The sequence below is a fragment of the Pelodiscus sinensis genome, chromosome 6, assembly GCF_049634645.1.
Source record: "Pelodiscus sinensis isolate JC-2024 chromosome 6, ASM4963464v1, whole genome shotgun sequence".
NCBI classification, from domain to species: domain Eukaryota; kingdom Metazoa; phylum Chordata; order Testudines; family Trionychidae; genus Pelodiscus; species Pelodiscus sinensis.
Genome location: NC_134716.1, coordinates 63,192,633 through 63,205,635, shown reverse-complemented (window position 1 = coordinate 63,205,635; position 13,003 = coordinate 63,192,633). Strand labels below are relative to the sequence as shown.

At 44.7% G+C, this 13,003-nt stretch overlaps 1 protein-coding gene across 9 annotated transcripts in view; it reads right to left on the bottom strand.

Annotated features, from left to right (window-relative positions):
• The window catches only part of PJA2 (praja ring finger ubiquitin ligase 2), an 81,907-nt gene that overhangs the window by 33,342 nt on the left and 35,562 nt on the right, over positions 1-13,003 (bottom strand). For all 9 annotated transcript variants that reach the window (XM_075932036.1, XM_075932038.1, XM_075932035.1 and 6 more), the window contains 2 exons: positions 11,137-11,322; positions 262-447 (listed from right to left, as the gene is read on the bottom strand). In XM_075932036.1, the coding sequence (XP_075788151.1) occupies positions 262-447; positions 11,137-11,322 (372 nt within the window). The remainder of the gene's footprint in view (positions 1-261; positions 448-11,136; positions 11,323-13,003) is intronic.

Sequence of the window (13,003 nt, the reverse complement as noted above, 5' to 3'; positions counted from 1 at the left end):
GGATTCCCAATTTGAAATGTGGTGTATCAGAACTACCTTAAATTTTAACCTGATCAATAAGACACGATGTCTTAGTCTTCTTGTTGGAAGAAACAGTACATATTGCAAGAAAAGCCTGAAACTGCAGTATCAGCAGCTTGTTTAAACAGAGAAATGATGCTCAATTTGTGGCCTCCTAAATATACCATGAAGTGCAAGATGACAGAATAACTAATTGTTAATAGGTTCTTGCACAGATTGTTAATAGGTACTGATGCATACCTCCACTCCATGTCTAAGTCTTCACTCATACTGGAGTCATCCTCAAGGTTGTTGTTCCCATCCAACATGAAAAATCCTGGATGCACAAAATGGCTAACTGGATCATTTTCCTCATCACTGCTACTTTCAATTTCTTCATGGTACTGTAGCCAAGGAATCTCTCCCTCCTCTAGAGAGGTCTGTTCCCTACAAACAAATATTAGAAAAACTGTAATAATCAATATAATTACTTAAGTAAATATAAATAATGGAGAATACTTATTTTACTCTTAAGGGCTGGAAATGCACCTCTCTCCAACTCAGAAGATTTAGACTCTGAATCAAATGATGACTTCCAGGATCCTAAAACAACAGCTCTGAGAGTACCCCCTGATCCATTTACCAAAAATCAGTCCTGTAAGAGGCACAATTTAAAGTTCGTAGAATTAGGCTGGTCCCCCAAGATGCTACAGAAATTAGCATATTTGCTGCAGAATTTGCAATTTTGGTGCAGCCAGAATCAGGCATTTGTCTATCTCCCTGCCCTTCCAGGACCTGCTATCCTGCTGAATTTTGCTATTCAACTGTCCCTAGAAGAGGGCAGTTAACTGGATTACAATGCATGCTTTTTTAAATGTTTCATGGAGCCAGGAAGCGAGAGTGACCAAGCTTGCAACAGAGGAACTGAGAGAACCAAAATGGTAGGCTGGTCAATGGGATGCTAGAGAATAGCATTCCAGTTCCTCTGCTGCTATTAATACCAAGCAGACAGAGAGAGGAACTCCATTTTCTCAGATTTGTATATGTTGTTCTATAGGAATCGGGGGAAAAAAATCATAGGTAAATTATGGTTCTAAGGGAAAAATCAAAAATTAATAATTTTAAATTTACACTTTGTTTCCCCAAAATGTGTTCTTTTGTACAGGATTAATAACGGGGGGAAATTGATACTTTGATCATAACTCTTTTGGATTGATTGTGTGATGTCTAATCAGCATAATATATGTTTACAAAAACCTCAAAATTGAACTGGCTAACAAAGTATATATATGTGCAGTCATCAGTATGTGGGAGTGGAATTAAGGGTCTATTTGGTTCTGCTACTGGACTTGTTGAATGACCATGAGTGAACTTATTTTTATCTTTATGCTTCAGATGTCCTTTATCTGAGATTAAAAGTACCTACTCCTAGAAGGGATAATATGGAATTATTTTGAGATATTTGTAAAGTGCTTTCAGATCAAAATTGCTATAAGTGAATGAAGTGTGATTCACATAGAGATGGATACTGAGTAATTTAAGGTACAAATACATTCTAGTATTTTCAGCTTCTTAACAGTATGTTTTGTGTCATGTTCACTTTTGGTTTATCTTTTATAAACACTTACATTCCAATTTTCAAACTTGTTGATGTTTCTCTTCTTCTATTTCCACCTGACTGAATAATATGCTTATCTTTGGGGACCTAAAATCTACTGTAGTGGACATGCAAAAATGCATCAGCTACAGATATTAATACACTACCATACCTATCCTATATTAATATACTATTTTAATATAGCTGTTCCTTTGGCAAATCTCTTGTGAAAACAGCTTCCATACATTTAAATGATTCTGGAATCCAAATACTAAGTAGGAGTCAGATGGGGAATGGAAGGATACAGCATTCTCCCAAGCTCCACTCACTATTAGTCCAAGAACTACATACTACTGTTGCCAAAGTGAGATGCTTCGCATACTAAATTGAGAGGATAACAATAATAGGACTGCCCTCCTTTCTTGCATGTTTTCATCAGTAATGAAATACTTAAACTAACATTTAAATCAAGCAACTCCAGAGTTAGCACACCAGTTAAATGAAGAAAGGGTGCTCAGAATTCTTAGTGCTATTATTTCAGGGTACCTAGAGACCTAGGGATGCAAAACTGCATTGGTTACCCTCTTTTTCAAAATTAAATATCCAGCCTTTAGAGTAGAAAAGCTAAACTGTGTTTTAAATGAAAGCTTAGATTCTGGAAATCAAGATGGGGCTACTACAGGAAAAGCACCAGCTCCAGCTGTTAGAAGCAAGCCCAATTAAACAACTGGCACACATCTCATCATAGTCTGGCACACAATAAAAGGAAAAGCATAGGATTTAGTGTCTGTTCTCATTTTTTGCCACAAGTGTATAGCTACTTGAGCGAATAGGTGCCAATTTCAGATCTCCTGATATTGTTTCATCTGCTAGGAGATAACTAAACTCTGCATTTTACGTTCTGAAGTAACTTCACCTTTAGCATCATACAGAATCCTGAATTTTTTTTTATTAGAAAGATAGTGACAATTTGGAGAAAGTTCAGAGAAAAATCAACCTCAGCAATCAGAAATTCACTTAAGACTAAAGAGCCAATATGTTAAGGATGTAAAAATCAAGAAAGAAAAGTTCATTAGGACAGTACCGCTACAACAAAGAGAAATGAGGTGAAACCAACAAAGCAATGTTAGGCTAAATTTCAGGAAGTTTTTTACATAATAGTTCAACCTGTGCACTCATCTCACAAGATAAGTGGTAGAAACCCTGCAATTTGGACAACGGGAACTTGGCTGGACTGTGCCTGACTAGTACAATGTGACACTGAGCAGGAGGTGCATGACAGGTGGAGTTACAGGCAGTCCCCGGGTTACATACAAGATAGGGACTGTAGGTTTGTTCTTAAGTTGAATCTGTATGTAAGTCGGAACTGGCGTCCAGATTCAGACACTGCTGAAACTGACCGCCAGTTCTGACTTACATACAGAATCAACTTAAGAACCCCAGGCGTCCCAAGTCAGCTGCTGCTGAAACTGATCTGCAGCTGATTCCAGGAAGCCCGGGCAGAGCAACTCTGCCTGGGGCTTCCTGTAGTCAGCGCTGGTCAGTTTCAGCAGAAGCTGACTTGGGGACGCCTGGGGCAGAGCAGCTGGGGTGCTACTGGACCAACCCAGCAGCACCCCATCTGCTCTGCCCCAGACGTCCTGATTCAGCCGCTGCTGAAACTGACCAGCAGCGGCTGAATCAGGACCTGGGGCAGAGCAGCTGGGGTGCTGCCGGGTTGGTCCAGTAGTGCCCACGGGCGCTGCAGGACCAATCGGCAGCGCCCCAGCTGCTCTGCTCCAGAGTCCAAAACAAAAGCCTGGTCTGCTGGGGGGGGGGAGCACACTAGCTGCGCCGCCCCCCCCCCCCAGCAGACCAGGGACACGGGGAGCAGAGCCGCAGCGCAGCGGGGTGCCGCGCCTCTGAGGCTTTGCTCTGGCAAAGCCTCAGAAGCGCGGGAACCTGCCCGCTGCTGCCGCTTGGGTGCCGGTGCCTGTGGTCTGCTGGGGACCGTCCCCAGCAGACCACAGGCACCGGGTCTCATGCGGCAGCAGCGGGGGTTCCCGCGCTTCTGAGGCTTTGCTCTGGCAAAGCCTCAGAAGCGCGGGAACCTGCCCGCTGCTGCCGCTTGGGTCCCGGTGCCTGTGGTCTGCTGGGGACGGTCCCCAGCAGACCACAGGCACCGGCACCCAAGTGGCAGCAGCAGCGGTTCCCGCGCTTCCGAGGCTTTGCTCTGGCAAAGCCTCAGAAGCGCGGGAACCCGCCCGGTGCCCCTGGTCTGCTGGAGACGGTCTCCAGCAGACCAGGGGCACCGGAGCAGCTTACGAACGGGGCTTTCTCGCCCCGACTTCCCGGGCGAGAAAGCTCCGTTCGTAAGTGCGGATCCAACGTAAGTCGGATCCGCGTAAGTCGGGGACTGCCTGTACTTAAGAAGCTAATAAGAAGTATCATTTGCCAACTGTTATCACAACTGGCCTCTAAAGCCTTGCTTAGTGTAGAGAAGTAGACACTTTCTTCATACAAATTAGTCCAACTGATCACTTCATGTAACACAAATATATACACACCTTCAGCTTGATTTTAGAAGGTCAAATTATAAGTGAAGTTGAGCTAAAAAGGTGAAAAACTGAATTTTTTTTGGCTTAGTCTAGAGCAAAGGTGGGGACCCTCAGGCCTGGGGGCCGGATGCAGGCCCTGGCTTACCTGGATCTAGCTTCCAAGGCTAAGGGCTCCCCCTCCAATATTGGGGAGCCTGTGTTTGTACACTAGTCTACTAGCGTAGGTCCCTCCTAGGCTCTATTGTGCTAGGGGGATGTGAGGAGTATTTTTCTCCTTCTCAGCTGGGGGCCATGCCAGTGAGAGTTTGCTTTGGTTTTTGTTTTTTTTTGCCTCTCAATTGTGCGGGGCACCCTAACTAATTTTTCTGAGAGTCAGTGGCCCCCGACCCATAAAAGGTGCCCCCATCCCTGGTCTAGCGAGTGATTAAACCCTTTCTCACTTTTAAAAAAGACCTATACGTTTTCAATTAATTTTTCTCTCAAAGGGACACCAAGATTAAATTTGATAAATTCCTAGATCCATAACTGTGGACAAAAGCAAAATGAATAGAGCAGCATCACGTAAATTACTGTTCTTTCAAGATAAATAAGATAGTCTTCTTAGCGTTTAAAGAAATTAATTTTCAAGTGTTTGTGTTTGGTTCTACTGGAATACTTATTTTGCCAGACAAGGGTCAAGTTCTGTAATTGACAATTATGAGCATTTTAAAGTATTTCTGCAATGGAAGATAAGGGTCATGGGCATCCAGGAGCCATCATCAGACATTCCAACATTGCCATGCTGGGCTTAATACTAGTACCTGAATATAAGAGAACAGGCACCAACAAAATCCCTGAAATGTCACTTGCCTATAGTCTCCTCCTCCATCCTGAGAACTAACTCCCCCATATGCTACCTTAATGATGGCACTGTTAGAACTTACAAAAAAACAAAACAAGTTGTGCCATGAGGAAATGGTCAGCTCTGTCCAGGATAATAATCCGTGATCTTATCTTCCCCATTCTCTCCTTTCTGTTACATTCACAGTTATCTTGGCTTCTTGTCGCAATCTGGTAATCCCTTTTAACAAGTGAGAAAACACTGCTCAGCTACCCTCCCTATCAAAAGGGTGGTGAAGCGGAATCTGTGTCTGACAGGAGTAGAGATAGAGAAGGTATACAGGCAGTCCCTGAGTTACGTGGATCCGACTTATGTCGGATCCGCAGTTACAAGCGGGGTTTGCTCCGCATCTCCCTGGTCTGCTGGAAACCAGCCGACTAGGGAGACGGGGAGCAAAGCCGCAGAGCACGTGGGCAGCCCAGACGCGCCGCGGCTGTCCCGCTGCCGGCGTCCTCAGAGGCTTTGCTCCCCGTCTCCCTGGTCTGCTGGTTTCCAGCAGACTAGGGAGACGCGGAGCAAAGCTGCGGAGGACCCGGGCGGTGGGACCGCGGTGCGTCTCGGTCCGCCGCCCGCGTCTCCTTGCTCTGCTGGTGGGGGGGGGAAAGCGCTGCTAGTATGCCCCTCCCCCCTCCCCCAGCAGACCAGGCTTTTCTCCGGACGCCTGTGGTAGAGCAGCTGGGGCGCTGCCAGTTGGTCCTGCAGCGCTGCTCTGGGCGCTACTGGACCAACCCGGCAGCACCCCAGCTGCTCTGCCCCAGGCGTCCTGATTCAGCCACTGACGGTCAGTTTCAGCATCGGCTGAATCAGGAAGCCTGGGGCAGAGTTGCTCTGCCCCGGGCTTCCTGGAATCAGCCGCTGATCAGTTTCAGCAGCAGCTGACTTGGGGACGCCTGGGGTTCTTAAGCTGAATCTGTATGTAAGAACTGGCGTCCAGATTCAGCCTGTTTAAACTGATCAGAGGCTGAACTCTGCCTCGGGCTTCCTGTGGTCAGCCGCTGGTCAGTTTCAGCAGCGGCTGAATCTGGACACCAGTTCCGACTTACATACAGATTCAACTTAAGAACAAACCTACAGTCCCTATCTTGTACGTAACCTGGGGACTGCCTGTTCTGGGTAAATAAAAGCCACAGCTCTGCTCACCATATACTACACTTCAAATAGGCTGTTCCACTGCAGTGAAAACCATGGGATAACCATGTTTGTAGCAGAAGACAGCGAGCAATTCATATTTGAATTCATGCATTTGGTAGGCTACAGCACTCTCTAAACTCCGTGCAAAGGTTAAAGCAGTGGTACCCAACGAGGTGCCCGCGGGTGCCATGGCGCCCACTGGGGCATTTACATGCACCCGCCAAGTGCTTGGGGCTGCCTCCCCCCCCAGGCATGCGGCACATGCGTGGTGCAGGTCCCGGGTGTGCCGCGCATGTGCAGCACTGGTCCCAGGCGCATGGATGGCCCCGGCCCCGGGAGAGCGGCGCATTGGCAGCCCCAGCCCCTGGGCACGCAGCAAATGGGCGTTCCTGCGCATAGGGAGCACCGGCCCTGGGTGCGTGGCACATGGGTGGCTCTGCACACGGTGCATGGGGACCACCGGCTCTGGGCACGCGGCAAATCTTCAGATTCGCTCCTGGATGCGCGGCTATGGGGGGCGCTGGCCCCAGGCGCACAGCGAATATGCGGCCCCGCGCCAGGACGTGCAGCGCATGGGGCCGCCACCCCCGGGGCACATGAGCGGCCCCGCCCCGGGGTGCCTGGCAGCTCCAAAAGGTTGGGCCCACTGGGCTACAGTTTAACATTCTCACAAAGCTATTAGTGCCCATGGAGATGTCTGGCAGAAGGGAAGAGGGCAGAAGAGAAATGGGTCCCTTGATTATTGCTTCAGTTGCTTACTCTCTTTCCCCCTTATTAGTATATTTTGCAAATGCTGTTCCCCAGTGCTACAGCATTTGGAATACAGGTAGTCCCCGGGTTACATACAAGATAGGGACTGTAGGTTTGTTCTTAAGTTGAATCTGTATGTAAGTCGGGACTGGCGTCCAGATTCAGCCGCTGCTGAAACTGACCGCCAGTTCTGACTTACATACAGATTCAACTTAAGAAGCCCAAGTTAGCTGCTGCTGAAACTGATCAGCAGCTGATTCCAGGAAGCCCGGGGCAGAGCAACTGTGCCTCGGGCTTCCTGTAGTCAGCACTGGTCAGTTTCAGCAACGGCTGACTTGGGGACAGCTGGGGCAGAGCAGCTGGGGTGCTGCTGGGTTGCTCCAGTAGCACCGCTCCTCGGCGCTACTGGACCAACCCATCAGCACCCCAGCTGCTCTGCCCCAGGAGTCCTGATTCAGCCGCTGCTGAAACTGACCAGCAGCGGCTGAATCAGGACGCCTGGGGCAGAGCAGCTGGGGTGCTGCCGGGTTGGTCCAGTAGTGCTCTGCCCCAGGGTCCACAACAAAAGCCTGGCCTGCTGGGGGGGGGGGGGGGAGCACACTAGCTGCGCCCCCCCAGCAGACCAGGGACACAGGGAGCAAAGCGGCAGCGGGGGGGGAGGTGCCTCGCCTCTGAGGCTTTGCTCTGGCGCGGGACCGCTTTGCTCCCGGTGCCCCTGGTTTGCTGGAGATGGTCCCCAGCAGACCAGGGGCACCGCGAGCAAACCCGCAGCCGCGGCGGGGTCCCCCGCTTCTGAGGCTTTGCTCCGGCAAAGCCTCAGAAGCGCGGGAACCCGCCGCTCCTGCGGGTTTGCTCCCGATGCCCCTGGTCTGCTGGGGACCGTCCCCAGCAGACCAGGGGCACCGGGCGCAGCTTTTCTCGCCCCGGAAGTCGAGGTGGCTGACCGCTGCCTGTGAGCTCCGGGGCGAGAAAGCCCCGTTCGTAAGTGCGGATCCGACATAAGTCGGATCCACGTAAGTCGGGGACTGCCTGTATACAGGAGTGTAATCCTGCCCTCTGCTATCATTCAATTGCTGCTCACAGACCTAGATGGAATTCCATTCTAGGGGCAGCAGGTGGGCTCTCTCCCATTGCAATTAGGGGATTAGAGGGGCCCTTCAAATTTTTAAATTGTGTTCAATCTCATGGTTTTTTTTTGTTTTTTTTTTTAAATAGCAGCCATGCTGGCCCTGACCTACTTTGAGTGTGCTGCATGCGTATCAGGAAATTATCAAGGGTAACTGCCCTTTTAAATCTGTACTATATGTTGTCCTTAGAAAATATGACCTTCACTTCTGACACACACTGCAGAAGTCACAGCTACTTGGCTATGCAATGCAAAACAGCATGATTTTTAAAGAGAAAATGCAAAATTCTCTTTCAACTGTTCACAGTTTAGTCAGGAAAAAGATACAAGCACTTAAGTCTATATTTTTATTCCTATTTATAAAAAAATTCAACATATGAAGAGGATCTATCACACTAAATCTCAGCAGTTGTTTGTAACAGGTTATTTACCTCTCTTCTGATGCTAGTTAAGCAACATTTTTATTCATTCACAAGAGAAAGCAAAGGCCCTGTAGAGACCACCAGCACCGGTTAGACTAGGAGTATCGTGTGGCTGTTGAGCACAACACTATGGAACATGATAAGCCATAGGCACTACTTTGATGAAAAGCAAAATTCAGATGTTCAATTTACCATGTCAGAGCGTGTGCAGTATGCTGGCCACAAACCATATTTTGCAACAAATCGATGGCACTCTAGTGCTTGTCAGAAAAAAAGCTATTTTAAAAACATTAGGTATATTCAGATAATTCTATTTTATATAACAAATACAGAAAATACTCTAAGGAATACAAAATAATAATTAAATCAGAGTTTATTGATGATACCCTCCTCAAGAACACCTTTTAATGGCTTTTATAAGACTAGTTCTTTTATTCAGTAAGGTAACTGAATGCACACTACAGTAAATGTCTTGGATAAAACAATCTAGTTTTACTTTAATCCATTTCCTTAGGCATCATCAATGACCTCTCTACTCTTGTCCTGAATGCTTACTAATCTTCCAACTCTGACAGACAGCACAACTAAATGAAAGCCCATGCCATATTGGGAAAATACAAAATCAGTCACTCATGAGATATTTGTGTTTTAATTATAAAAAAAAATCCCCTCTCCTTCTGCCCCAGCCCAGGCCATGAATAACAACCCCTAAGAGAAAAATCACAGTTTTGTTGAAGAGATTGTACATTATAGACTTCTTTTTAAGCTAAATATCCACCTGAGGGTACACTGTCCTTTCAACTTTCAAATCACATACTTTCAACACATTTCGTTTTTGCTTAATAGAAAAAATTCTGCAACAACATTCAAAATAATGTAACTAGGTAGTATTAAAATCGATTTATGTTCCTAATCTGATACAATAATTTGCTATTTGTTTCTTCTTTCTGACTTTAGAGCCTTTATTAGTACCAAATATCCCTTTATTGCCTACATTCCGCTCTGCTCTAATCTCTCCAGGCTGTTACTGTTCTTCAAGTCTTGCAATTTATTTTTTTGTCCTACTTGATGAAATTTGAACACAGCTGAGTTTGCACTGGAAAAAAACCCACAACAAATTAATATGCAGATTCTTGCACAACAACCTGGACACAGAGTCATACAAGAGATCTCACACAGGAACGAAACAGACTACAATGCCTGAAGACTTTTTCAGACACACACAAAACTTTCTAAGATACAGAATTACCTCTTACTTCAATTGCACATGCTTAACCATTGTGACAGAAGAAGCTCTGTAGATCAATTTAGCAACTGCTGACTTAGAAAATTATTCACCACCACTATATTATTGTCACTAATATATTAGTAGTATGTAAGGTGTACCATTTTTTTTAAAGTATCAAAATCAACATTTTCAAACATCAGTGACTATGTTTGGTCATCTGTATTCTTATTTAGGCACCTAAATGAGACAGGTCTGATTTTTTTTATTGTTTGAAATGTTGAACATTTCTAATCCTCAGAGTCTGTGGAATAAGGCTATTCTGACTTGGATGCCTAAAATAGATATTAGTAATAAAATTTAGGTACTCATGATCAAAATTCTTGACACATAAACAGGCTAAAAAGAGTCATGGAAAGCCACATACTTTCATCCTCAAAATATATACTGAATAACAGCGTTCCTTCTCATTTTTCCCATCCATGTGCAGAATGAATTTTATGTGCAACATATCAAGCTTATGTGCGGATGTGGATCACCAATATATACACTAAAACTAGATATATTTTTTTAAAATTTACCATAGGTATATGCAGGACAGGTTAGGCATTTAGAACTTACAACTCAAAGAATTACATTTACACATCACAGAGAAATAATTATGAAATGCCCAGAGCAATAAAAAAAACCTAACATATTTTGAAAAATCATGAAGAAGCAACAATAGTAATAAAAGTATGTGCTGGAAGGGGAGTGTGTGTGTGTGAGAGAGAGACCCAGACAAATGTTTTGCTCCTTTAAGTACACTCCCCCATTTTAAGCATTCTGCCTTTTCATTTAGATCAGCACTCACAAACTCTCTAGCCAATTAAGAAACAATACTGACTGGCTCAAGTTTTATCTGGTTCTCAGTTGGAAGTCTTCCCATTTTGCTTTGAAGAAAAGTTATCATGGCCATCAATACATAAGACTGAATAAACAAAACTGATAATGGCAAATTCCATGACAGGAGGAAGAGCAGCCAGGTAAAGAGACTAATCGGAAAGAAAAATCAGGGAAGTGGATTTGGAGGAGAAAATATCTGAAAATAGTAAATACATAGTAAAGAACGAGTGCTCATTACAATGAATTTGGACAAAGATGATACAAAATCCAATCTGTTTAGTCAATTAAGTCTCTGTTGTTGCTTGTGTAATCAGTGTTCCCCCCCTCCCTCCATAGAATAGTATTACTATGGCTGCCATTCAGAAATCAACAATTACCAACAGTGGGTCTACATGAAACACCAGAGCTGTTTCTTGTTCTAAATATAGGTAAATACTACATTCTGATATAACCATAGTAATTGCTGGTAAATTAAGGTTTATTAAAAATGGCAACAATTATATACACTGTTGGTACACATATTAGTTCTCACACACTGGTAGAAATCACTTTCTGAAATTTAAAAAAAAAAAAAAAAGCTTACCCGCCTTGGAAACAGAATTCTGTGTTTTCCTCTTCCAGGCCACTGCTGTTGCTCTGCACTTCAGGTTCACGTTCCTCTCTACCAGGCAGAGTTTCCCAGCTTTCATCGCTGGAGGATTGGTCTTTTTCTGTAGCAGCAAAATAGGAGGGCAAAGATGCAGACCACTCCCCATCACTGCATTCAGAACTGCAATTTGAGACAAGCCAATGTTGTGTTTAAAGCTTTAACAGCCTCAAAATAAATAAAGCCAAAAGTTAAAATCCATTATTTGCTATTTCACTATAAGGAGAGAGAATGGTTTCTAAATGCAAACAATATTTCTGAAATATATTAATTGTGTACCATTTCATGTATCTTGCCATCATGAATAGAAGATGATGCTTCTTTGTAAAAAGGAGGGTTTATTTATGTTGGTGTAACAATATGATTTTTAAAAACGATGTCTGTATTATCTGGCACAATTTTTAATTTTCCCCTCCTCTATCCATGTTTGCAGAGTCTATTACGGGGTGGGCAATAATTTTTTACCAAGGGCCACTTCCGAAATTTTTGAAGTGGTCACAGGCCACTCCGGAAGGGGCAGGGCCTCAGGCAGAAGGGGCGGGGCCAAGACATTTCCCTGCTTCCCCACCTGCAGACCATGATTGGTGTGGTGGCGAGGCAGTGAGTGAAGTCTTTGCCCTGCCCCCACTTTTCCCAGAGGTTCCCCCTAGGCATCCATGCCCCTGGCAGTGGGAGAAGACTTTGTGCCCTCCGCCTTCTGCCCCCAGGCCAATCAGGACTTGGGGCATAGGGGCGGGGAGCACGCAAAGTCTCCTCCCACCCTGCCAGGAGCATGTGGCACTTCTAAGCACCGTGCATTCCTTGCAGGATGGGGGCAGGGCGGAGGAAACTTCATGTGCTTCTCCCTGATCAACTGGCTTACCGGGCTGAATCTGGCCCACAGAGACCCTTCTGCCCACCCCGGTCTATTACATACCTTCAAAATATTCATATTACATACCTTCCAGAAGGCTATATAACATGACATTTTGTCTTCTTCCCACCCTCAGAACTTATTTGGTGAAATGGAAAATTAATTTTCCTTCTAATATTACATACATTTACTAACAGAATTTACTGAAGAACATGTTTAACCAAATAGCAGTACATTGGATGCTACACATGATAAACGTGAGCTAAGGGGAAAATGTTGCAGAATGCGTACATTTATATATCTCCTCTCCTCCCAAAGAGAGACACATCAACAGTTTTCCAGGCTCTCATCATTTGTAGTGAAACTATAAAGATAAATAATAGCTATCCAGTAAGTGTCCAGTAAAGTCAGATGTCCCTCAGGAGTAGCCATAAATACTCCCAATTGTCCATATGATGAGTTATTTCCCAAAGGAAATAGTTCCATAAAGTGGGAATGTCAATTCAAGCTGTCTTTAAGAGTCACTAATAAAAAAGCAATCAAATTCAATATGACTCCATTTGAGAAAGAAATCTGAGATATCCATAATAGAATGCTAATGTAAACACAAGTTACATTAAAAACAAATATATGAATTTATGATGAGTAACATCAACTAATCTATTCCCAAGCTTCCACAGTCAGTTATCTATTTCCATCTTTTCACTGCATAATATAATGTATCCTTTTTGAATTTGTAGCATATAGTCCAATTCCACAGGCAACCCAAAGCTTAACAGTTGAGTGAAAAAGTTAAAATTTTTACCTGCAGAACATAATAGAACGTAATAGAATAAATATTTTACCATATTTAGGGACAACTTGAGCCTGACACTCTTACCAATGAAGCCTGCAGTAGCCTCATCAATATAGTTATCCTGCAGCTGCAGGCAGCCTGATTTGGGATGCCAC